Genomic DNA, 26277 nt, shown 5'->3' on the forward strand with positions numbered 1-26277 from the left:
AAAAATGTCTTTCTGGACTTCATTGTTCAGCTCCCACTTGTGATTTTGTGCAAAGTGTCTACTGAGGTTGTCTGCGATGGTATTCTGGTTCCCAGGTAGGTATGTTGCTGATACGTTCATGTTGTGCTTTAGATACAAGTTCCAGAGCTTCATTGATTTGCTGCATAGGGAGTGGGAACTTGCTCTTCCCTGGTGGTTTATATAAAACATGCACGCTATGTTGTCTGTCATTATCTTTATTGATTTGTCTCTTATGAATGGTAGAAAGTGCTGGCAAGCATTGAGCACTGCCTGGAGCTCTAATATGTTTATGTGTAAGTTGTTTTCGGTTTCTGACCATCTCCCCTGGTTTGTATGGTCGTGCAGATGTGCTCCCCATCCTAGGAGTGACACATCTGTGGTAATCATAATTGAAGATGGAGTCCATGAAAATTGGATTCCCATCATTGTTTTCTTGAGTCAATCATAGTAGGGAATCTTTTACCTTGATTGGTGTATTCAGCACTTTGCTTAGATTGTGTCTATTTGGTCTGTAGACCGAAGCAAGCCACCCTTGTTGGCATTGCGTATGTAGTCAAGTGTACTGTACCATTAATGTTGTAGCTGCCATGTGTCCCAGAAGCTGTAGAGCAATGCGTGCTGTTACTGTTAGGCTGTTCCTTACTAGTGATATCAGGTCTGAAATAGCCTTGAATCTGGGCATTGGTAATGATGCCTTGGCTATTCTCAAGTTCAGGTCTGCGCCTATGAACTCCAACTGCTGTGTTGGGTTCAAAATGAACTTTTCGTTGTTTGTCCTGAGTCCTAGTTTTTGAAACAGTGTTATGGTTTGACCAGTAGTTTGTCTGGCTAGGGTTTGACTGGGTGTCTTTATTAGACAATGGTCCAGGTATGGGAAGATCGTAATTCCCTGTCTCCTTTGATGTGCCGCAACAACTGCGAGCACTTTGGAGAAAACTCTTGGTGCCGTAGATAGGCCAAATTGTAGTACTTTGCATTAGTAATGGTTGTCGGATAGTAATAAGCGTCTTGAAAGTTGAGGGTTGAGAACCAGTCCCCTCTCTGCAATGCTGATATTACAGTTAATAACATGACCATCTTCAATTTTTGTATCTCACAAATTTTTTTAGTGCCCTGAGATCTAGTATGAGTCTCCATCCTCCGTTCTTTTTCTATACCACAAAGAAGTGGGAATAGAACCCTTTTCATCTGTGATGTGATGGTACCTGCTCTATAGCTCCTAGTTATAGGAGATGATCTATTTCCTGGTGCAGTATTTGCATGTGAGATGGGTCTCTGAAGAGGTACCGGGGAAGGGTTGCGGAGAGGAGGGATGTATATGAATGGGATAGTGTATCCTGATGTGATGATTTCTAAGATCCATTTGTCTGTTGTGATTGCTGACCAATTGGGGTGGATTTGTTGAAGGCAAAATTAGAAATTTCTCATTGATACAGCTGGCACTGTTTTGCTGAGTGGGATTTCTCAGACCCTCGACCAAATTCTCAAAACTGCTGTTTGGATGATGTTGCTTGAGAAGTCGAAGATGTTTATTGCAGTTGCCTGCATGTGTGGTTTTTGCTTCCCTCTCTGTGGTTTGTATTGTCTGTATTGTGACTGTAGAGGGGTGGATCATCCCTCCCTGTCAGTCTTGGAGGGAGGCCACACCCACTCACTACCCTGCTTCGTCAGGGGTAGCCCTAGCTCTGGGCTGGGGGAACAGTCTCCGAGCTATAAACAGTTCAAAGGTCCCAGGCGGGGTGGTCGGGGAAGGGGGACGCAGGCCCACCTGACTCCACTGCATTCCAGCCCATGTCCCTAGCTGTGGCAGAGGGGTATGCCACGAAGTCAGCAGGGTCCCAACCGCAACACACTGAGTCACTGTCCGGCTCCCTGATCCCCGGACTGTGTGGCCCCTCCCCTGGGCTACTTCCTTCCCTCTGTCCCTCGGGTCCTTGTGTCCTGTCATCCAGTCGCCCTCGTCGGGGTAAGTGCCCAGGGGCAGGTTGTAGAACCCCTCGATCTCGTCAGGGGGCGGCAGGTTGGGAAGCTCTTCAGGGCCATCAGCGGGGGGCAGTTCCACCAGGTCTGGTCCTGTCAGGGCCCGCGCCTCACCGTCGTCCTCTTGCAGTTCCAGGGTAAGCTTCTCCAGGTTGGGCCCCTGTAGGGCCACCTCCTCCGCATGTGCGTCGGGCAACTCCTCCAGGTCCTCACTCCTTGGGATCACCGAGTCCAACAGGGTTGTTGGAGCCGGGGGTACCGCTGGTGCCCAGGCCTCGCGCTGCTTCTTCACCGGCACCCGTACGCCGGCCCTGGTCCGCTTCCCTGGGTACCCGGTCTCAGTTGGCTCGCTTGGATACCAGGCCACAGGCAGCTCTGGAGGGCTGGGAGGGACGTCCTTCCCCTCCAGGAGCTGGCCGCCGACTGAGCTCCTGGGCCTCTCTTTTGTACTTCCTGTCCCGCCCTCTTGCTTCCAGGCGGGCAGACAGGCAGTCTCTGGCCCCGCCCCCACAGGCCTGGCCTGTTGCTCCCTGTCAGTCTTGGAGGGAGGTCACACCCACTCACTACAGTGACTGAAAAGGGTATTTGAGGGCATATGGTTGAAACCTCTGTTTCCTCCTTGTTCCAGGTGCATATATACCATGGGCTCTAAGCGTTGCACTGAAATCTTTCATTGAATGAAGGACTTTGTCCATCTTTTCAGCAAAGAGCTGGACCTTATCAAATGGGAGGTCTTCATTTATTTTTGTTTGTAGTTCCCTGGGAAGGCCTGCTGAATAGAGCCAAGAAGCCCTACGCATAACTATGGCCGTGGTTGTTGTTCTGGCTGCCATATCAGCCACATCTAATGACGCCTGCAGCAATCTTCTGGCTATAAGTTGTCCTTCATTAAGCAGAGCTTTGTATGATCTCTTTTGTTCTCTGGCATATCATTAATACATTGTGATACATTTTCATAAATGTTGTGATCGTAATTTGAAAGTAGTGCTGCATAATTGATACCCTCATTAATAAAGTGGAAAATGAGTAAACCTTTCTGGCTAGTAGATCAAGCCTCTTCCAGTCTTTATTATATGGTGTTCACTTATAATTTGTCTGCTTGCCCCTTTAATTTGCTGCATCAAAAACCAGTGAATTTGGAAGTGGATGGGTAAATAGAAATTCCATCCCTTTGGCTGGGATATAATGTTTCCTGTTGTTTCTCTTATTAGTAGGAGGGATGATAGCTGATGTCTGCCATATGTTATTGGCAGGTTCCATCAGTGCCTCATCTGTAGGAAGCGCAATCTTTGATGTTGCTGTATGTAATATATTTAGCTACTTGTGGTGGGACTCTGACTTCTTCTAGGGGGATCTCTAAATCTTGTGCCACCCTCTTGAAGAGGTTGTTAAATTGTTTGGGATCATCTATTGCTGTAGGTGCAGGAGGAATTACAGCTTCATCTGGTGAGGATGATGATCCATGTGTGGGAGGCAGTGTGTCTTGCTCCACACTTGTGTCCTCTGCCTGTGCTTCATTCCTTGCTTTAGCTGATGTCGTTGGAGATGAGAGTCTGAATGATTTCGCCCTATATGTGGGGGAACTGGTAAGTCTATCGTATGCCCTGCAATAGGATGACCAAGCATCCCAATTATGCCACTGCATATAGTATGGCATAGGAGGACCAAGTCATGATAGACCATAGTATGGATATGGTTTGTGTCCTCTGAAGGGCATATTGAGTTGCCTCAAATGATGGTCTGGTCAAGGAGGAGTGCTTGGATGAAAATTGAGCTTCCCCTGCCTTGCTGTCTTCTGCACTGAGAGCGTACTGGGGAGATTGCTTCATTATGTGTGAAGTGCACCAGTGATTCCATGATCCCTTGTGTAGGTGATCGCAGTGACAAAGTCTGGATGGATTGTGTGTGATGCTGTTTGCACGTCCTCTTTCCGGATGATGCCAATGTCGGTGCTGTGCTTTCAGTTGGTTCCGTGGTGTTGATCGGTGCCGTGATCCTTGTCGGTGCTGTGATCGGCACCTTGTCAGTTGTTGGTGCTGTGATCTCTCTCAACACTGTACTTTTCTTCGGTGCCGTGCTTGATGCTGCAGACTCTGATGGTGCCGTAGTTAGTGTTAATGGTTGGTCTAATGGATTCTGCACTGTATCTTTCTGCAGTGCCGGGCTGGAGAAGTACAGTTTTTGTGAGTCTCTTGACTCTACCCAAATGTTTCAAGTCCTTAGGTGGCATGGACTGATTCGTACCTGAGGAACCCTCTGCCTCTTTGGTATTCTGTGTGGGGGACAGCCTCTTAGGTGAACACTTTCTCTTTGTTGAAGTAGTGGGAGCAGACAATGTGTTTCTTTTCTTTTGGGGTGCGTTCTGTCTTGTCCAGTCCTGGGTTAGAGGATGGTCTGAGGGATCCTTTCATCAGTATAAGCTTTACCCTCAGATCCCTCTCTCCTAGCCCTTGCTTTGAGATTTTCACAGTGAATGCACTTTTGTGGCACATAAGCTTCAGCTAGACAACATACAAAAAATGAACGTGGATTTGACACTGACATGGCATCTCTACATGAGGTGCATCTTTTAAATCCTGGGGATTTTAAATCTTATGCCTATAAGTTCCTCTATCAGAAGAATTTTTTTTTGAAAGACAGGTAGGTAACTTACTGACTAAAAACTAATGCTAAACTGTCAAAGACGAATGAAATTTTAACTGCTGCTATTGCTCAGTTTCAGACCATGGATGGTTGAGAAGGAACTGAGGGGGTTGGGTTGCACACATGCTAAAAGACGCACCAACAGTGCTGCGAGACGGGAGCTGCGCACACGCTACCTGGACAAGTACTGCTGTGAAGATCTCCGGTCAAGGATGCGGGACGTGAAGATACCTAAAGTGGAGCAACCACAATGACATCACTCGAAGAAGAATGTATATATGTTTCATGGCCTGAATTGGTCTATGTCTTTTTATAATCATGTTCACTTGTGCTAAGTATCCTATAAGACTTTGCAAAGCTGAATTCAGCTTTGGAATTAGAAAATAACAAACTTATGAAAGGCAAAATACATTAATGTTCTCGGCACAACAAACTGGACCAGTACCTGGAACTCTCCTATCCAAAACAAAGTAAGGAAGGATACAGAACAACAAGTTAAGAAACTGGCAAAAGCTGGTGGGTTGGATTTTAGTGGTATGTAAAGGATCACAGAAGAGTTCTTCTGGCTGAGTTACAAGCTGTTAATGTCACCCATTTCCCAGCTGAGCTCTGCGTAGTGCAGCTGGATTTCAGCAGCATGCCCAAAAGACAATTTGGTTTTCAGCTGGAAAGTTTTTGTGCTTTATTTTTTTCAACAAAGTCAAAATTTTCTGTGGAAAAACCCAATTTTCTGATTTAAAAACATTTTTCATGGAAAATTTTCAGCTTATCACAGCCCCATACCAGGGCTCACTAGGGTGGGTTTTCTCCATTACCTGGTTCATTTGTACAAGTAGTGCTGATCTCTTTGCTGATAGGATCTGCCAGAGAGACAGGATGTGCTTCAGCTGTGTTTGTGGGACAACCTGGAATGAAACACAGACAGGGATTTACCCAGACATTGGGACCCAGAAAGCTTTGACACTGATATTTAAATCCTCATCACGGAAGTGAGCACTTCCCATATTTATTTCACAGTTGCTTTGCTACTGTCAAAGTTTTAAAGAATGTCAAACCGCAGAGCTGGTGGAAGTCACTGGCTAAGCACCTGGAACCAGAGTTTGCTGAAGTGCGAAACTGACTTTTGACAGTCTTTTGTAGGCACAGAGAGAATATTTTCTTTGTTTCAGTTTATTCAACTAGTTCAGTTCAATGCATAGTTCTCTGAGTAGAATGACCAAGCTCTGGTTTGAAAAGCTGGGATCCTGCTGGTACCTGGCAGGCATTTTCAGAGACTGTGCCCATGAAGATTATTAATTACAATAGAACCTCAGGGTAACAAACAGCTTGGGAATGGAGGTTGTTCGTAACTCTGAAATGTTCATAACTCTGAACAAAATGTTATGGTTGTTCTTTCAAATGTTTACAACTGAACATTGACTTAATACAGCTTTGAAATTTTACTATGCAGAAGAAAAATGCTGCTTTAACCATCTTAAATGAAACAAACACAGAAAGTTTCCTTACCTTGTCAAATCCTAAAAATTTTCCTTTTTATTTTTAGTAATTTACATTTAACAGTTCGGTGCTATACAGTATTTGTTTTTTCCCTGATCTCTGCTACCTGATTGCATACTTCTGGTTCCCAATGAGGTGTGTGGTTGACCAGTCAGTTTGTAACTCTGGTGTTCATAATTCTGAGTTTCTATTGTAGTATTATTAATTTGTATTGCAGGAGTGTCTAGAATTGTGGTCCCTAAACTGTGGGGTGTGCCCTCCAGAGGAACATTTGGGGGGTGCGGCAGGGCCTAGGTTAGCCCCCATATGGGGCAGGGAAGGAGCGCCATCCAGCCCTTCTCTGCCCCAAGCTCCACTCCAGCCCCACCCCCAAGACGCAGCTCCAGTCCCAGCCTTAGCCCCCCAGCTCCCAGCCTTGCTCCCCGCTCTGTTCCTGCTCTCAGCCTCCGCTCTGGCTGTGGCCCCTCTCATAGCCCCAGCTGCAGCTCCAGCCCTCAGGGGGCACAGACCAGATAAAGGGGGGTGTGTGGACCAAAAATGTTTGGGGACCATTGGTCTAGAGCAGGGGTGTCAAACATACGGCCCGCGGGCCAAACCTTTTTGATCTGGCCCGTGTCCGGCCAGTTTATTCAAGATGTGTTGCCGCCCAAAGTTAGGGCATTGGCACTTAAAGAGATTTCTCTGCCTATGGCATTGCCGGTGTAAGAGTCTGTGAAATGTCTTAAAGCGTTGATGCTGGACGCTGAGAAATCCCTGAAAGCGGCAATGCACTCAGTCCGGCAACATGGTCCCCCGTGAAATCCCGACGCCGAAAAGGGGAAGATGGCCCGAATTTTTCGGCAGAGGGTATTGCATGGCCCCTGTGAAGTGCAGCTTATTAGAATTTGGCCCGTCACTGTCAGCGAGTTTGACACCCCTGGTCTAGAGGCACCAGTCACAATGTGCTGTGATATAACAGAGACAATGTATGTCTCCAAATCAACGCAGGGTAACTTTTTCAGAAGTATCTAGGTGAGTTAGGAGCCTCCCATTTTCAAAAGTGACCTGGACTTGGGAGGCTGTTGAGAAGCTGAATAACCTGGGAAGGTAAGAGGTGGGTAAGCTGAATTCCCACAGAATGTTTCAATTTGATCAAGTCGGCATTTTCTGACAGAAAAATCTATTCTATTCTATATAGTAGGATTGGTCAGAAAATGGGTTTTCTTCCACAGAATATTTCAATGAAATGTTTTGTGGAGAATTTCAACTTTTTTCTCAAAAATCTAAAAGTTGATTTTTTTTTGTTTTGTTTTTGTTTTGTATTTTCAGTGCAAAGTTCTCCATTTTGGGTGAAACTCAGAAGTTTTCATTTTTGGATGGAAAGCTGAAATTTTCCATGGAAAGCAAAAACAATTAATTTAATCAAAACCCAAATTTTCTCTCAAATTACACTTTTAAAAGAAACTCTACTCTATATTTATATATTCAGCATCTATAGTAGGAAGCATGAAAACAAAAAATATTTATTAAAGAGCTTCATTTTCATTGCTGTGAATTCCAAACAAAGTGAATCTCTTACTGGTAAGTCTCTGAACTGCTTTGCATTAGTATCCATCTTCAGCTCATTTCTGACATACTCAGTCAGGAGCCGATCTGGTTTCCCTCCAGTCACAGCTAGGAACTCCGCAGCCACTTTCAGGGTGGAGAGTGCTCGGGAAATGTCACTCACTGACCTGGCCTCTTCCATAATGCGTTTCATCAGACTCACACTCAGTGGTTCCTAAGGATAGCAATAGGAGCCAAAAAGAGTCAGGCTGTTTGTGGGATTTCCACATCCAATTCCCATTACAAGCAACGGCACCCAAATCCCCTAGGCAACTTTGAAGAACGCAGCCTTAAGTATTTCTAGCCTTGCCTTATATGAGCCAAGGAATTGTATACAATGTATGAATAAGGTATAAAGAATTTTGTTAGAGGTGCTGTAGATAAGGCAAATGAATAGATTCTAAGGCCAGAAGTGACCACTGTGATTGTATACTCTGACCTCCTGTATAACACAAACCATAGAACTTCCCCATAATGATTCCTGTTTGAACTACAGAGGATCTTTTAGAAAAACATCCAATCTTGATTTAAAAATTGCCAGTGATGAAGAATTCACTATGACCCTTGGTAAATGGTTTCAATGGTTAATACCCTCACTGTTAAAAATGTATACTTTTTTTCCAGTGTGTTTGTCTAACTCAAACTTCCAGCCACTAGATCACATTATACCTTTGTCTACCAGATTGAAAAGCCCTTTATTATCAAATATTTGTTCCCCATGTTATGATCAAAGTTACCTCGTTGTTGAGCTGTAAAATAATGTCACATTAATGATGCACAAATACTCTTAGTAAGTATTTTACCTCATTCTGGTAGTTAAAATTGTAGTCTGACTCTCTAAGCAATACTCCTACAGAATGTAAGTGCTATATGTTTTTTGACTTTGCTATAGAATTCAAGTGGGAATTCTAGGGGAAGGTGATAAAAAACTATAGAAAGGATATAATTCTCTATGAAACTGGAAAGAATGGTTACCAACCTTTGTAACTGTTCTTTGAGATGTGTTGCTCATGTCCATTCCATATCAGGTTTATGTATGACACATGCACCGGTGCTGGAGATTTTTTCCTGAGTGATATCTGTAGGGCCAACTCTAGTGCACTGTGGTGTCACACGTGTATGTGCTGGTATATAGGGCATTGCCTGCCCCGCTCCCTCTCAGTTCCTTCTTGCCAGAACTCTGACAAAGGGGAAAGAGGGTGGGTTGTGGGATGGACATAAGCAACACATCTTGAAGAAGAACAGTTATAAAGGGTTAACTGTTCTTTTTTTCTTCGAGTGCTTGCTCATGTCTATTCCATATCAGGTGACTCTCCAGTCGTATCTCTGAAGGTGGGCTAGGAGTTCACAGAAATGCTGCTTGCAATACCACTCTGCCAAAGCCCGCATTGTCTCAGGCCTGTTGAGTGATGTCATAAAGGGCTGCGAAGGTATTGGCCACAGACCAAGTTGTGGCTCTACAGATGTCTTGTATCTGGACCTGAGCCAGGAAAGCCGCTGCTGATGCTTGGGCTCTTGTGCAGTGGACTGTCAGCAAAGCCGGAGAAATTACTCCTGCCTGCTTCTAGCAGGCTCTGGTGAATGCAGTGATCCAGAAAGATATCCTCTGGGGTGACACTGGCAGCCCCTTCATCCACTTTGGCAATCGTGAAAAACAATTGCGTGGTTCTGCGGAAAGCCTTAGTCCTGTCAATGTAGAACACCAGAGCTCTCCTGACATCAAGCAAGTGGAGACGCTTTTCCTCGTTAGGTTTTTGGGGTGGCAGGAAGAAGATTGGCAGGAAAATAGTCTGGTTGACATGGAATTGCCATATCACCTTTGGCAGGAAGGTCGGGTGAGGGCACAGCTGAACCTTATCCTTGTAGAACACTGTGTGAGGGGGTTCGGAAGTCAGGGACTTGATCCCTGAGACTCGCCTTGTCGAAGTAATTGCCACCAAGAAGGCTACCTTCCAAGATAGGTGTGAAGAGAGCAAGAAGCAAGAGGTTCAAAGGGGGGCCCAGTAAGCCTTGATAGGAACAGGTTGAGGTCCCACTGAGGAATCAGGTTGCATACCGGTGGAAAGAACCTCTCCAGGCCCTTGAGGAATCTGGCTGTCATCTCATGTGAGAAGACTGATTTGCCCTGGATAGAAGGGTGAAAGGCCGATATGGCTGCCAGGTGTACCTTAATTGATAACACTAGACCTTGTTGATACAAGTGGAGCAATCCAGAATGGCTTGCATAGATAATTTAGTCGAGGAGAGATTCCGATCAGATGCCCAGCAGGTGAAACGTTGGTGGAGGGTTTCCTGCTTTCCAACAGGACTTGTTGGACTTGAGTGGAGCAGGCCTGTTCCTCCAGCTTTAGCCATGAAGCATCCACGCTGTCAGATGTAGCGAGGCTAGGTCAGGATGTAGCAGTCAACCGTGGTCTTGAGCAATAAGGTCCAGTCGGGTTAGGAGGACCCAAGGGGGGCCACCAATAAATCTAGAAGCATCCCAAACCAGTGTTGGTGTGGCCATGCTGGAGCTATCTAGATGACTCGCGCTCTGTCCCTTTAACCTTTGAGGACCTTGTTTGAGGGGAATTGGTGGGAAGACATGCATCAGGTCACCCAAACATAGTAAAAGAAAAACATTGGAAAGTGAGCCACTGTCGAGCCCTTGTAGGGAACAGAATTGATGGCACTTCCCAAGTGGATCTCTTCTCTACCAGACTGAACAGAGAGTACCCCACCTCTGCAAGATGGATTTGGCAACCTCTAGGTGTAAGGACCACTCATGGTGAAAGGAAAAAGATCTGCTGAGGTGATCTGCCAAGGTGTTCCTGACCTCTGGGAGATGTACAGCCTCTAGATGATCTGTGTGACTCACGCAGAAGTCTCATAAGTGGAGGGCCTCTGGGCAAAGGGCTGGGGACTGGGCTCCCCCTTGCTTGTTGATGTAATACATCAAGGCCATGTTGTCCATCCATATTTGCACTACCTTGCTGGACCGCTGGGGAAGGAACACTCCACAGGCCCCTCGGATCGCTCTGAGCTCCCTGACATTTATGTGTAACACCAGCTCAACTCCTTGGACCATAGACCCTGGGTTCTGAGGGTGCCGAGGTGGGTCCCCCACCCTAGATCCGAAGCATCTGACACCAGTGACAATGTTGGTCATGGGGCTATGAAGGGGACCCTGTTTGACATGTGATGCGGTTTTGACCAGTGTGCTAGTGAGGAAAGTATTGGTGGAGGGATCATGAGGACCATGTCCAGATGGTGTCTGGCCAGGAAGTAAACAATTGCCAGTCACATCTGCAGAGGCCTGAGGTGTAACCTCATGTGCTGGACCTCATAGGTGCAAGCTGCCATGTGCCCTAACAGCCTGAGGCATACTCGCGCTGTGGTGAGGGGATGAGTTTATACGTGGGCTACGAGTTCCAATATGGCAAAGGTCCTGGCCTCTGATAGGAGCGCTGTGGCTTGGGTGGAGTTGAGGACCACTCCAATGAACTTGTACCAGTGTTGCTTTTTGTTCGTTTATTAACAGGCCCAGAGCCTGACAGGTGGCTCGAACAACCCTAGTGCTGTGCTAGACTTGTGCCTTTGAGTGTCCTTTGAGCCAGTTGTCCAGGAGGGGGAAGACCTGTATACACCACTGTCTGAGGTAGGCCATGACTACCGCCTTGCATTTTGTGAATATGCTTGGTGCTGTTGATAGGACAGAGGGAAGCACCATGAACTTGTAGTGCTGCTTTCTGACCACAAATTATAGGAGTCTTCTGTGATCCTGAAAGATTGAAATATGGAAGTATGTATCCTTTAAATCGAGGGCAGCGTACCAGTCACCAGAATCCAAGGAGGGAATGATGGAGGCTAGAAAGACCAGGTAGAACTTTAACATCTTGAGATACTTGTTGAGGCCATGCAGGTCCAGGGTGGACTGCAAGCCCCCTTTGACTTGGGATCAGAAAGTAACAGGAGTAGAATCCTCTCCCTCTCCATTCTTGGCAACCTTCTTTTATGGCACCCACCATAGGAAGGTCTGCACCTCCTGGATAAGAAGTTGCCCATGAGAAGGGTCCCTGAAGAGGAATGAGGTTTGGGGGGTAGGAAGGTGACAATGAAATAAAATGAAGGGTTACCCGGCTGTTACTGTATTTAACACCCATTGGTCCAATGCTATAGTAGCCCAGGCTTGGTGGAAGGGTGCAAGGTGGTAAGAAAATAAGGGAGGCTGGATCCTGGGTAAGGGCTGGTAGGTCGCCCCCAGGCACACCTTCAAAAGGCCTGCTTGCCTCCGGAGGGGTAGCAGCTCGAGCCCAACTGGGCGGCGGAAGCCAGAGGTTGACCCTAGCATCTTTTATAACCCCTATTTTTCTTTTTATAGGGTTTTGCTTCTGGACCGGCTCCCAAACATCTCTGGCTGCTGGGGCCTGAAGTGCCTCCTGGTGGATGACTGGGTATAGAGACCCAAAGAGCAGAGAGTGGCTCTGGAGTCCTTTAACCTGTGCAGCCTTATGTGCATTTGGTCTGTGAACAGAGCTGCACCATGAAATGGGAGGTACTGAATGGACTGTTGGACTTCTGGAGACAGACCAGATGACTGGAGCCATGCGGCTTGTCTCATTGATACAGTTGACACCACTGTCCTGGCTGCTGATTCAGCCGTGTCAGAGGCTGCTTGAAGGGACACCCTGGCCACTGACTTCCCCTCCTCCAGTGTAGCCTCAAATTCTTGTGTAGAGTCCTGAGGCAGGGAGTCTGAACTTAGCCATGGTATCGGGTGTGATGCGGGCTGGATTAGGGGGACCATTTATAATGTGTCAAAATGTGTCAATCTGTCAAAATTACAATAATTCATATGAGATAGGCCATTTCAGGTACCATTAGAAAAGTTATATTTTGCTAAGTATGATATTGTTTATGTGCATATGTCATATTTGTATTGAAAGTTATGGATATGGTTGATGTATTTGTATTTCAACTTGTGCTGTGTTTCTGGGCAACACCCCAGACAGGATGGCTGCAGCACTAACCTGCTTAATGAGCCATTAAGGAAACTCATGGGTATAATGGGCCCAGGGGGAGAAGCAAGGGATACACCTGATGAGTCACCAGGACTTACTTATGTGACTCTGGACTCCATCTTATATCTGAAAATTTTCACAAGAGCATAACAAAGGGACATAAAAGGCAGCTGCACCACATCCATTTTGTCTTCGGTCCTCAGTTCACCTACCATCCTCTGGATCAACTACTCATCTACAACTGAAGCTGTAAATTAAAGGACTGAGACACATCCAGGTACTGCATGTACACCAGGAGGACTATACAAGCCTGCAAACTCCACAATTCTACTGGAAACCTGATCTATATGGACTTTCAAATCATTTGTACGTATCTGATTGCTTTAATCATTTAACATCTCTTTTTATAGTTTGTTTATTTCCTTTTATAATAAACTATTAGTTTTAGTTACTAACGGATTGGCTGGCAGCGTGATATTTTGGGTAAGATCCAAACTTATATTGATCTGGTAATGTGGCTGAACCTTGGGGGGTCAAGAGAACCTTTTTGGTAAAGACCATAGAGTTTTAAATAACTTCTCTCTTTACTGGATCTAGTAGCTGATTTGGAGCCAGAGACTGAAATGCAGTAAAGGGGGCTGTGTATATTTTGCTTTAGCTTCTTGATAACCAGTGTGGGGAATCAGAAGCATTGTTTGGGGCTGGCTGGGAAGTCTGACTTCAGTGTCACCCACCAGTGCTGGGAGAATCTGCTCTCCTTTTACAGCCTGCCCTGATCTTGGCATTTTCTAGGCACGGACGGGTCATATCGGGGATGGCTGCAGGGATCTCATTGCAGGCTTGCCTCTGGATGGCCCTGCAGATGATGGGCCCTGGTGTGGGGGGCCTCTCTTCCTGAGGTGTTAGAGGCATGGGAATTGTGAGGAGGTCCTTAACTGCTTGGAATGACTCCAGTGTGGTCAGTACCGTAAGATGCTGGGAGCCTTTGCTGCTCCCAGGTATCAGCGGCAGAGCCAGAGTTGGGTTTGGGACCTGAAAGGGTGAGGCCAATGCCAACGCAAATCTTGGTGGGGATAAGCTCAGCAAGGGTCTTGCATGGTCACCTGTGCTCCTTTTGTTCCTCCGTGGGACCAGTGAGCACCCCTTTCAGTATGTGTCTTGGGTTTCTTCTTCGGCACTGGGAATGGTGACTGGTGTCGGGAGGAAGTCAGCATGGCGGGGGAATGCTCTGCATCAGTGCCTGTGTACTCAGGGCTGAGTCCACTTGGCTTGGCTCAGAGGCTGGCCTAAGGGCTGACTCCATTAGGACTGCTCTCAGTCTGATGTCCTGTTCTTTTTTTTTAGTGCGAGGCCTGAACCTTTTACAGATCCTGCATTTGTCTCGCAGGTGAGTCTCTACCAGGCACTTTAGGCAGCTTTGGGTGAGAGTCGTTTACCAACATAGGCTTCTTACACAAAGTGCATGGCTTGAAGCTTGGGGACCGACGCATGCTCCGTCAAACCTATAGTATATGGTTTAAGAAAAACTAACCCGTAGCAAACTAACTTTAACTATATACACTAATACTAAGAAGGAAAACCACTGGGTTGTAAGAGCTTGCCAAAGCAAGAGAACATTCCAGCAGCGTCACAGGTGGTAAGAAGGAACTGAGGGGGGGGGGGGGGGAGCTGGTGGTGCCCAATATACCAGCGCATACACGTGCGACCCTAGAGGGTGCTAGAGCTGGCCCTATGGTTACCACTGAGGGAAATATTTCCAGCACAGGTGGCGTGCACACACTAGATACAGAATAGACACGAGCAAGCACTTGAAGAAAGTTGAGAGATTAATTTCTACAGAACCACATTAAAGAGACCTTTGGTTTCATTCCTACTAAATTCTATGGGACTTCACCAGAAGAGAATGTGGGTATTGTCAGATGGGATCAATGCCAACATCCATCTAGCCCAGTTGCCTGTCTCTGACAACACCCAGCACCAGATACCACAGAAAATGTAGGATCCACACAGTACAGATGGGGTATAATCTGCCCCCATGTTAGGCCCCATCTGGTCTCTGATAGTGATGACAAAAATTTTGTAAACGTCCTTCTTTAGGGTTTAAGCCGATCTCTAATTATGCTAATTGTGGATATTCTTGTGTTCTACAGAAATGTCCAATACTTTCTGGAATCTTGCTAACTTCTTGGCCCCAATGACTTCCTGTGGCACTGAGTTCCACAGGATAATTGTGTGAAAAAGTATTTCCTTTGATCAGTTTTGAATTTGTCACCTTTTAACTTCATTGAACACCCTCTTGTTCCTGTGTTATGAGACAGGGTGAGCAGACGCTCCTGATCACCCTCCTCTAGACCAATAATTATTTTATAATGGGAATTATTTCAATATGTGTTTGAACCAATAATGAGAGCTGTACATCAGTGGAATTCAGGAGTGAAATCAGGGTAGTCAATGAAGTAAAACTTTTGTAAAGCTGGTGTACGAGAAAAGAGAACCAGGCCCCTTGACTCCAAGTGGCCAAGGAACTGCACAAAAATGTGACTAAAGTTAGGGCTTGATGCTCCACTTGGCTCATGGTCCTGATCTGGGCCTGATCAGGGCCTATTCTAAGGCTGCTTTGTGCTGTTCTGATGTCTCAAATTGAGCACCCATATCCTGGAGATACACAAAAATGAGTAAATAGTTTAGAGAATGTTGCCCTTAATGGGTGAGTGGACATACTGTAGGTTTTGGATATTTACTCAACTTCTGACCCTATAGTGGATATGCAAGCCATTTACAGTGGGGAAAGAGAGGATAATCTCAGTTTGGAACTGGGAGAAAACCAGGGTTGTTTTTGATCTTACCTGGTGCAGTTGTTCTTTAACATTAACTTTTGTGGCATACAGAGTCCTCACTTTGTTCAGTGTAATGGATGGAATTGTCTGAAAAGGAAAACATTAGTGATTAATAATTGGTTTATAAAACACAGCATTGTTTAATACGGGGGGGGGGGGGAAGCTACCTGAAGACATGCCAGGGGTTACAGCATAATTTTCAAAAGCACCAAACAGATTTAGGAACCAAAGGCCCATTTTGAAAAGTGGCTTAGATTCTTAGGGCCAGATTTTTAAAGGTGCCTAGTGGGATTTTCAAAAATCCCCGATTGAAAGCAATGGGAGTTGAGGCTAAAGTGTTCAGAACTGCCTAAGTGACTTAAGAATGTATCTTCCGTTTTCAAAGATACTTTAGTCATTTGGGGCCTAAATCCAATTGCTTTTCAGTGGGAGTCAGGCACCTCACTTGCTTAGATGCTTTTGAAAATTCCACTAGGCTCCTAGATGCCTAAACACCTTGAAAACTCTGGCCCCTAGGAGCCCAAGTCTCACTGAAAGCCCGTGGGTTTTAGGCTCCTAAGTGGTGCTAAGAAGGAAATAGTTTTCCTATCGTGCAAGAATTTGAGAGTTCAAAAACTTTTCCCAAATCAAGATGGGAACTCAAAATCTTGAAAATTTTCAGACAAAAAACCTGAAAAAATCTGTGGTTTGGGTCAACTGAAATGTTTTGTTTTGATGATTTCAAAAATGTTTAATTTTGATTTTGACCTTTTTAATTTTATTTTTTTAAATTTAAACTAAGAAATAACTATAATGTCAAAACATGCAGTTGTTTCAAAGCAGAAATCAAAACATTTTGTTCCAAAAAATGTAGATGTGAGATGTTTTGATATTTTCAAAACATTTTTCCAATTTTGTTTTTTTATGAATATTTTTTCAAAATCAGCATGTTCTTGATGAATTGTCATTTTCCAACAACAAAATTGTGTTAAGTTCCCAACCAGCTCTTCTCCTAACTGCCCAAATCCATTTAGAAATGGGTCTTAGGCACTTTGAAATTTTTACATAAGTCTAAACACATTGGGGCTGAGAGCTCATTTGCCAAAGCATTACTCCCAATTTACAGCAATGTAATTCCAATGAAGTCAGTGGACCTCAACAGGTGTAAATCTGGAGTAAGGCCACCATGGATCAGGTCTTTCACCTTGCATTGCCGTTTCCACCTGTGCATCCCGTTTTGGTTGTGGTTTACACTCATTTTTCTCAGGTGTGAATGATTCCACGAAGGTGCCAGGCGGCACAGCAGCAAGCACTAAGAGTGAAATCCTGGCTGCACTGACGTCTATGGCAAAGCTCCAGGATTTCATCCTGAACTCACCTGTGCTTTCACGACAGGCTTCCCGCTGATGAAGCGGTGAATCACTTGCCTCTGCAGAGTCAGAAAGTTGAAGTGCGTGGTCTTAGTTCCTTCTTCCTCTAGCACATACTGGAAGTTGGACAGTGCCATGGTGATCAAGTCGCTTTCAGTAACACTTAACACAGAGGTGTGTTTCATCTCTTCTGCTGAAATAGACCTGGAGAATAACACAGAAAAACATGAGGGGTTGTCTTCTTTACTGCTAAAGAAATACAAGATGGAACAAGCCCTAGTGGCTCATTTAGCCTCTCTCTCCAGTCTTATACTTGGTTGCCGACTCCTGATATTAGGGGTTCCAGCTCCTGGACTCACCTGACCACAGTAGAAATGCAGCTTCCATTTAAAAGAAAAAAAGAAAAAAAAAGTTTCCCATCCTTCTAGCTGCAGAGAAAAGCTTGAAATCTTGAGATTTGCCTGGGAGGCAAATAAAAATACCTCCACCTTTATTATATTGTTGGTCCTTTGACCCAAGCAGTTAGCCAGTATTTAGGGCCTTGTGGGATTGTTTCCATTAGGAGGAGAAATGAATGATACGGGTTAGGTAATTCTTTGGTGCAACCCTATTTATTTGCAAAGAGTGCACATAAAGTCCTGTTTCCCTGAACACAGTAGAAACACAAATAGGAGGCAGGTTCCTGGCTCACTATTTCCAAGTCTGGAAGAGCTCTGTCTCTGCTATGTCCCTGGGCCATGATCACCACTGCTTCTCTCATATGTGGCTAGCTTCTTTCTCCTGTCTTTCTGCTTCTCACACGTACACATAGTTTGCCAAACAATCCTGTCCCTTATGTTCGTAATCAGTCTCAGGGAAACTCCTTACCCCACATCGCTTACTTTCTGATTGGCCTTGCCATGTGGCACTGTACCGTGTGCGGTGGCTTCTATTGTTTCTAGCTATCCTTATATACAGGGGTAGTTAATCACTCATTCCATTTAGCCTGAAATAAAGGTGCTTAGCACACTCATCAGCTTTAAGGAAGTTTGTAATGGCTCTCTCATTACAAGAGGTAAATTGCTTTGATCATCCATTCTCACCTCCTACTCAATGGTTGTCATTAGGCCTCAAGTACCCAGCTTTTATCCACCTCCCCCATTGTTCTCTATGCACTTGTATATGCATATGATGCCTCTATGCTACCTATTTGCTGTGTCATTTCTACCTACTGCATCTGAGGAAGTGAGCTGAGACTCACGAAAGCTTATGCCTGCTGAAATTAAATTTGTTAGTCTTTAAAGTGCCACAGAACTCTCATTTTGTTTGTTTATTTATTTGGTTTTTTTTTGGTAATTATCTGTAGATCAAACACGTGCTTGATGGCACCTTCTAGTATAACAGTATTTAAAAAACACCTTGTGACTCTTGACACAATTTTGTGTTTTCTGGGGGGTGGACTCATGTTCTTTTTCAGAGTTGGCAGAGCTGCTTCCAGTGAGCCAAACATTACTTTCAGTCACATCAGCACAATAGCTCCACGGGAATCAGTGGAGAAAGAGCCCAGAGCTGAAGGCTGAAGTTCTTGCCACATGTGGAAGCAGTACGGGCTGGCGTGTCGCTTGCTGAGTGAAAAAAGCCCTTGGCCCTTTATAAATACTTGTAACCAGAGAAAATCCTTGGTACTAAAAGGCTTTTTAATATAGTTGAGAAAAAAACAACAGCTGGAAGCTGAAGCCTGAGAAATTCAAATTGGAAATCAGATACCAATTTTTGACAGTGAACTTGATTAACCAGTGGAACAAACCGCCAGAGGAAAAGGTGTTTTCTCTGTTCCATGATGGCTTCCAATGAGGGGGGGACACCTTTCTGGAAGATACTTTAACCAAACACAAGTTATTGGGCTTGGTAAGTGGGTGACACTAATGGCCTGCGCTATACAGGAGGTCAGACTAGATGATCTAAGAGTCCCTTCTGTCTTTAAACTCTATGAATACGAATCTTTCTGATGTTTACCCTGCCAGCACAACATCCCACCAGCTTGGCCAGCCCCACACATGCAAATATGAGCTGGGCTCCAAAAATCATGTGGCTGTAGTTTAAGATTTAAATAATATAATGTTCTGAGTCCTTTCAATTCACCTCCTGGAGTTGGCAGGCGTGGGGACCACGTTTCTAGGCTTTTTCAGCTACAAAGAGCAGAAACTGACAGGGAAGGTGAGAATGGCAGTAAAACACTGAGTTGGCAATACAGCACCAGGAATTCAAAACTGGCTGAGTCCCATCCAGAGAGTGGAGACATCAAGGGGAAAACAAATATGTACTCTCCAGCACTGAGTACCTTCGCCATGTGTGCTAAAGGGTTAAAGGTCATCTTAACGGAGATTTTAGTCACCTACAGATGCAGATAATAAGAAGTACTAAAACCTCTAGCTCTTGCCTCTCAAAGAGCAAAGTATCATTATACCCATTTTACAGATGGGAAAACTGAGACATAGTGATATAACTTACCCAATATCACCCCACATTAGAACCCAGGTCTTTCACATCCCAGTGTAGCACTCCGTCCACTAGCCTATACTACCTCCCATTGCAGTGATTGAAAACAATGTGAGTTTGGAGCTTAATCTGCCTTAGCACTTTGGAAAATCCCACTAGATGCCTCTGCATCTTCAGGCTCGTAAACACCTTTGTAAATCCGGCCCTAAGAGTTTGAACTTGTTCCATTAAAGCCAAGGAGAGCTTTAGCTCTTGAATTGATCAGAACAGGATTAAGCTCTACGCAGTGGTTATACCAGTTGACCTGAAAGCACTTCTTGCCTTTTGGCTAAGATCAAGAGTACCAGCTGAGCTGAATCAGTTTAAAAAAATCAGTGTGGTTGCACTGGTAGAAACCCGTGTAGATGCACTTATATCAGTTTACAGCCGGCTTGTATCGGTTGAGCTAGCTTGCTCTACTGATGGATTTTGTATGAATTTAACTATTTTGGAGCTGTCTGTGATTTTTTTTAAAGCTAAATAGTTAAATTGGTTCGACCCCTAGCTGGGGTGCAGTTGTACTGGTATAAAGATGCTTCCATCACTATAACTTATTCCCCTAAATTTATGGGAAAACTACACTGCTGTCAACACCTTCACATTGGTACAGCTGCAATCACACTCTGGGGTATATGCCGCTGAATGTCTGTGGCACTTCCAGGTTAGTTTTAAAAAGGCAGTTTCCTGTTGGGATCATAAATATCTTGCTGTACTGCTTAGTCCTTCCTTCGCAGTAACATGACAAGTCACCATGGAGTCAATCTGGAGTCATCCTTTGATTTCTGTGGGGTCAGGGCTGGATTCTGATCTCAGCTCCCATGGGATCAATCCCTGACTGCAGTAGGGTCATGGTCAGACTCTGATCTCAGCTCCCTTAAGGTAAGTCTGGGACCAGGGGCATTGCAACAATGTTTATAGTGGGCGTGTTGAAAGCCATTGGACAAAACTGTAAATCCTGTATATGATGAAACCACTTCAAGCCGGGGGTGGTCCTGCACCCCCAGCACCTCCGTCTGAGACACTAAAATAAATGATAATTGAACTATCTAAATTGCAATGAAGTTGATCAGTCCTTCTGTCATTAGATACAATTCAAATTTATTCAAAATCACTCCTTCAGCAGACCAAATCAACTTTATGCCTCACCTGAGCAGATCATGCCTTGAGATAGTCTCAACCTAACTGCCTTATTGCACGAGAAAGAAGACATAACTCTCAAGACTTGGAGAAGTTTGGCCTGGCCCTCTTCACATAGATGGGTGTACATCAGGAATAACACCATTGAGCTATGAGCTATGCTTGTTTTATACCAGTTGAAGTGAAATGAGACTCAGAATCTATGTTTTAAGATGAATGGTTGATTTATGGATAATTAGTTACCTCATCAAAGTGGTTTACCCCTAGGGGCAAGGATTGCAAGATACCTTTGCTTTTCTTTAGTGAGTTGAGCAGCTGTGTCAATGCAGCTGTTCTGGAGCTGTATTAAGAACTTTGTAACAATGTAAGTTATGGATGAAGTGGTTGGGAGGAGGTCCAGGATGGCAGTGTCAGCGTTGATCTCCTTGTGCCACAGGTCTTCACTGATAGTGATTTCTGTAACAAAGCAGAGAATCTTTCACACAGTGTGTGTATGGAATCACAGGAACCAGGGTATCAAATGGCAGCAGCAGAGCTCGGTGGGGAAAGAAATATTTCTCACAAAAAAATTCTTCACATTTTCCACACTGTCTTTTTGTCAAAATTTCAAATTAAATCTAAATAAATAAATAAAATTCAAACAACTGGCTGAGAAAAACAGCAAGTGTTTTTCGAAAAAAAAATTGTGAAGAACTTGCAAAATTTAGAAAAACCCAGTTCTAGCTAGCAATTTGCACAACGGATAACGCTCAGTTAGCCCATGTAATTGGGTGATCTGATTATTGTTACCCTTTCAAAACACTGCTCACTTCCTCACCAACCCTGCAAAGGTTTCTGTCCATGCTGAGCTTTAGACATTGTGAGTAGCTCCAGTGAAGTGAGTAAAAACAACGAGAGTCCTGTAGCACTTTAAAGACTAACAAATTTAATTTCTGCACGCATAAGCTTTCGTGGGCTGTAACCCACTTCATCAGATACAAGGAATGGAAATCACATAGGAGGTATAGATATATATATATCCTATGTGATTTCCATTCCTTACATCTGACGAAGTGGGTTACAGTCCATGAAAGCTTATGCCTGCAGAAATTAAATTTGTTAGTCTTTAAAGTGCTACAGGACACTCATTGTTTTTGCTGTATACAGACTAACACGACTACCTCTCTGGAGTAAAGTGAGTGGAACTACTCAGGGTATGTTAAGGATGTTTATGTCTTTTCAGGATAGGAGTTAATTTGGGAACAGCTGTGTATCAAGGAATCCTCAGTAATTACTCTGGAGTAAACTTGTACTCAGCTTCACAACTGAATTGTTTGTTATGTGATAGAAAAATATTTGGAAAGGAAAGTAAAACAACATGAAAGTCCAAATACCTGAGCTTTTGGGATTTGATTTTATGTTGCTCCATACTTTCTGAACGGTTTGTATGGCTCTTTCGAAAGTCAAATGCTGATCATCTAAAATTGGAAGGGAAGATGGCATTTATAAACATATATTTTCCAGGAAAAAAAGAAACCTGTTTCCCTCTTGCAAAAATACTTCTTAAAGTAAAAAGACTATTGAAATTTTAACTGTCATTGCAACATTAAAGAAGTTTTACCTCCAGATATGGGGTAAAATTTTGAAACATGCCTAAATTTCTTGGGAGCCTTATTGATTTAGGCACTGAGACTAGATCCACAAAGGGATTTGGACACCTAATTGCCACTTTATGCACCAGAGGCCAAAATTCAGATATTTAAAATCATCACTCAGTTGCCACTTAACTTTGCAGTTGCTTAAATTCTCACTGGTAAAGTCCCCTAAGTGCCTAAATTTCTGCTAGGTGATATGCACAAAGCCCTCTAAATCCTGACACCACCTGAGCCCCAGAAGAATTCATGGGAAAGAACTGTCTCATTCTACTCAGCACTGCAGAGGCCTCAGCTAGAGTATTGTGTCCAATTCTTGATGTCACACTTTAGCAAAGATATGGACAAACTGGAGAGAGTCAGGAAGAGAGCAATAGAAATGATAAAAGGTTTAGAAAACCTGAGCTATAAGGAAAGGTTAAAAAAAAAGACATGGTTACTCACCTACAGGAACTGATGTTCTTTGAGATGTGTGTCCCTGTGAGTGCTCCACTCTAGTATTGTCGCATCCCACGTCCTTGCTCGGAAATCGTTCCAGCAGTGCTCATCTGGGTGACGTGTGTGCAGCTCCCATCTCACGGCGCCATTGGCACCTTTAGTGGCACGCGCGCAACCTGACCCCCCCTCAGTTCCTTCTTTACCGTCAAGTTCCAAAGTAGAACTCTGAAGTAGAGGGGAGGAAGGTGGGTAGTGGAGCAGCCACAGGAACACACATCTTGAAGAACATCAGTTACTACAGGTGAATAACCATGTCTTCTTCTTCGAGTGTTGTCCCTGTGGGTGCTCCACTCTATGTGACTGTACAGCAGTGCCCCTCATTTGGTGGAGGGACTTCGGTATTTGTTGTTTGGATAGATGATAACACTGTGAGACCTAGAGTTAGTGGATGCTTGGTCCACTGCATAATGTTTAATAAAGGTATGAGCTGATGTCCATGTCACTGCTTTGCATATGTCCAGGATGGGAACATTATTCAAAAATGTCACTGAATTGGATATGGCTCTGTTTGAGTGTGCTCTGGTCCCTGGGGGAGCTTTTAAGTCTTTTTGTTCATAACATAGTTGAATACAACCTGTTATCCATTTGGATATTCTCTGGCTGGATATAGCATTGCTCTTTGAGCGGTCTGCCACTGAGAGAAATAGCTTGTTCAATTTTCTAAATGATTTTGTTCTTTCCACGTAGAATGCTACTGCCCGTCTGACATCCAGTGTATGAAGTGCATCCTGCTGTGCACTGTTGTGTGGTTTTGGATAAAAGGTAGGTAGATGGATGGCTTGATTAATATGGATGTCCGATACCACCTTTGGTAAGAACTTTAGGTGGGGTTTAAGTGTGATTTTGTCTTCATGAAAAATTGTGTAGGGTGGACAAGCCATGAGAGCGCTAATTTCCCGTCCTCGTCTAGCAGATGTAATTACCACTAAGAGGGCCATTTTCATGGACATGTGTAATAGTGAGCATGTCACTAATGGTTTGAATGGTATTCTTGTAAGTGCCCTCAGGACTAGATTTAAGTCCCATGCAGTTAAGGGATTCCATGTGACTGGGAATTGTCTCTGTAACCCTGCTAAGAATTGTTTTACCATCGGGTGAGAGAATATGGTTGTGTTACAACTCTTTTATAGAAGGCATTGACTGCTTTTATTGCTGTACTTTTATTGAACTAATTGATAAACCTGAATTTTTTAATTCTAGGATGTAATTGAGGATTGTCGGAGTGGATGTGGATGATGGCAGTATTCAGCGGCTCTTACACCAGGCATTGAATCTGCCCCATTTCTCTAGGTAAGTCTTTCCTGTTGTTGGTTTCCTGCTATTTAGGAGAATATGTCTCACTTGTTCTGAGCATTCTAGCTCGTCAGGGCCAAACCAGCCAGTAACCATGCTGTTAGGTGTAGTTTCTGTATGTCTCGGTTGTATGTTCAGCTCTGGTCCTGTGAGATCAGATTGTATCTCAGTGGGAGCATGACTGGTTTGTAGATTGACATGTTGAGGAGATCTGTGAACCATGTCTGTCTGGGCCAAGTTGGCGCTGTCATTATTACTGTTGCATTGTTGGTCCTGATTTTGTGTAGAGTTCTGGATATCATGGGTATGGGTAGGAAGGCATAGAGAAACCCCTTGCTCCACTTGATCGAGAGGGCATCTCCCATCGAACCTGATCCCTGACCAGCTCTCAAGCAGAATGGATGACATTGGTGGGTCTGCTTTCTGGCAAAAAGGTTGACTGTGGGATGACCCACTGCCAAAAAACATGTTCCAGGACCTGGCTATTGAGCTGACATTCGTGGGTCTGTGCGAAGTGCCTGCTGAGGCTGTCTGCTGTGGTGTTCATGCTGCAGGGTAGGTATGTTGCCAATATCGTGGTGGTGTATTTTATACACCAATTCCAGAGCTTTATTGCTTCCATGCTTAGGGAGTGGGATCTTGCTCCTCCCTGGCGGTTGATATAGAACAAGCACGCTACGTTGTCTGTCATTATTTTTACTGACTTGTTCTTTCTGAGAGGTAGAAAATGACAGCAGGCACTGTGCACTGCCTTTAGCTCTAGGATATTTATGTGCAGCTTGGTTTCCACCTTTGATCACTTCCCCTGCACAATATGGTTCTGCAGGTGCGCCCCCGACCTGAGGAGAAATGCTGTTGTAGTTATCATCACAGAAGGTGAGCCTGCAGAAATTGGACTCCCAACATCAAGTTGGTCTCTTGGATCCACCAACACAGTGCATCCTTGATAAAGGTTGGTACTGTCAGCACCTTGTTTATGCTGTGCCTGTTTGGTCAGTAAATGGAAGCAAACCGCCCCTGGAGGGCTCGCATATGGAGTCAGGCGTTTTGCACTATGAATCTTGTAGCTGCCATGTGTCCCAGGAGCTGTAACACCGTGCATGCTGTCACTATAGGACTGGTCCTGATGAATGCTTCGAGGTCTGTGATGGCCTGAAATCTGGGCCTTGGTAGTGATGCTCTGGCAGTTATGGAGTTTAGTTCTGCTACTATGAATCCTAGTTTCTGTGCTGGGTGCAAAGTGGACTTTTCTTTATTTATCTTTAGACCCAAGCTTTGGAAGAGAGCTATAGTTTGGCCAGTAGCTTGCATTGCTAGCGCTTGATTTGTTGCTCTTATTAGACAGTCGTCTAAGTAAGGGAATATTGTGATGCCTTGTCTCCTCAGTTGCACTGCCACGACTGCAAGCACCTTGGAGAACACTCTGAGTGCTGCAGAGAGGCCAAATGGCAGTACTTTGTATTGACAATGGTTGTCAGACAGCGTGACTCTCAGGAAACGTCTGATTGCAGGGTGTACGGTAACATGAAAATAAGCGTCCTGGAGGTCGAGGGCTGAGAACCAGTCCCTTCTGTGCAATTCCAGAATGATGGTCAATAGTGTGACCCTTTTGAATCTCTGTCGCCTTATGAATTTGTTTAATGCCCTGAGGTCTAAAATGGGTCTCCAGCCCCTGTTCTTTTTCTGCACCATAAAGTACTGGGAATAAAAGCCTTTCCACCTGTGTTGTAATGGTACATGCTCTATTGCCCCTAATTGCATAAGGTGATCTATTTCCTAGTGTAATCCCTAGTGAGATGGGTCTCTGAAAAGGTACGGGGAAGAGGTATGGGTGGAAGGGAGGGTTGTAAAAGGGATAATGTCTCCATGTTTTATAATTTCTAACACTCATCTGTCTGATGTGATGTGTGCCCAATTGGTTTGGAATTGTCAGAGGCGGAATTCGAAGTTTCTTATGGGTGACTGTGGTAATGCTTTATGAGAGGGTTTTCTCAGACCCTCGATCAACTTCTCAAAATTGTTGTTTGGGAGCAGTTGGTTGAGAGGAGGATGATGGTTTTTGAGATTATCTGCGTCTATGTCCTCTGTCTCCCTCTTTGTACGTTGTGTTGCCTGTTTTGAGGCTGAGATGGGTATCTCCGTGTATAAGGTTGGAATCTGAACTGTCTCTTAGTTGTTCTAGGAGCGCATATCCCCAGTGTCCTGAGCATTGCCCTGGTCGCCTTCATGGAATGAAGGACATCATCTGTCTTCTCTGCGAAGAGCTGTGTCTTGTCAAAGGGGAGGTCCT

The 26277-nt window shown here is 44.6% G+C and overlaps 1 protein-coding gene across 4 annotated transcripts in view; it reads right to left on the reverse strand.

Moving 5' to 3' along the window:
- The window catches only part of LOC137157787 (E3 ubiquitin-protein ligase rnf213-alpha-like), a 213110-nt gene that overhangs the window by 10741 nt on the left and 176092 nt on the right, over positions 1-26277 (reverse strand). For all 4 annotated transcript variants that reach the window (XM_067555196.1, XM_067555197.1, XM_067555195.1 and 1 more), the window contains 6 exons: positions 21939-22022; positions 20853-21021; positions 16920-17115; positions 15572-15649; positions 7700-7900; positions 5460-5549 (listed from right to left, as the gene is read on the reverse strand). In XM_067555196.1, coding sequence (XP_067411297.1) covers positions 5460-5549; positions 7700-7900; positions 15572-15649; positions 16920-17115; positions 20853-21021; positions 21939-22022 — 818 coding nt within the window. The remainder of the gene's footprint in view (positions 1-5459; positions 5550-7699; positions 7901-15571; positions 15650-16919; positions 17116-20852; positions 21022-21938; positions 22023-26277) is intronic.

This window comes from Emydura macquarii, unplaced genomic scaffold, assembly GCF_026122565.2.
Source record: "Emydura macquarii macquarii isolate MOO-44397 ecotype Brisbane River unplaced genomic scaffold, CSIRO-AGI_Emac_v2 contig_1566, whole genome shotgun sequence".
Lineage (NCBI taxonomy): Eukaryota > Metazoa > Chordata > Testudines > Chelidae > Emydura > Emydura macquarii.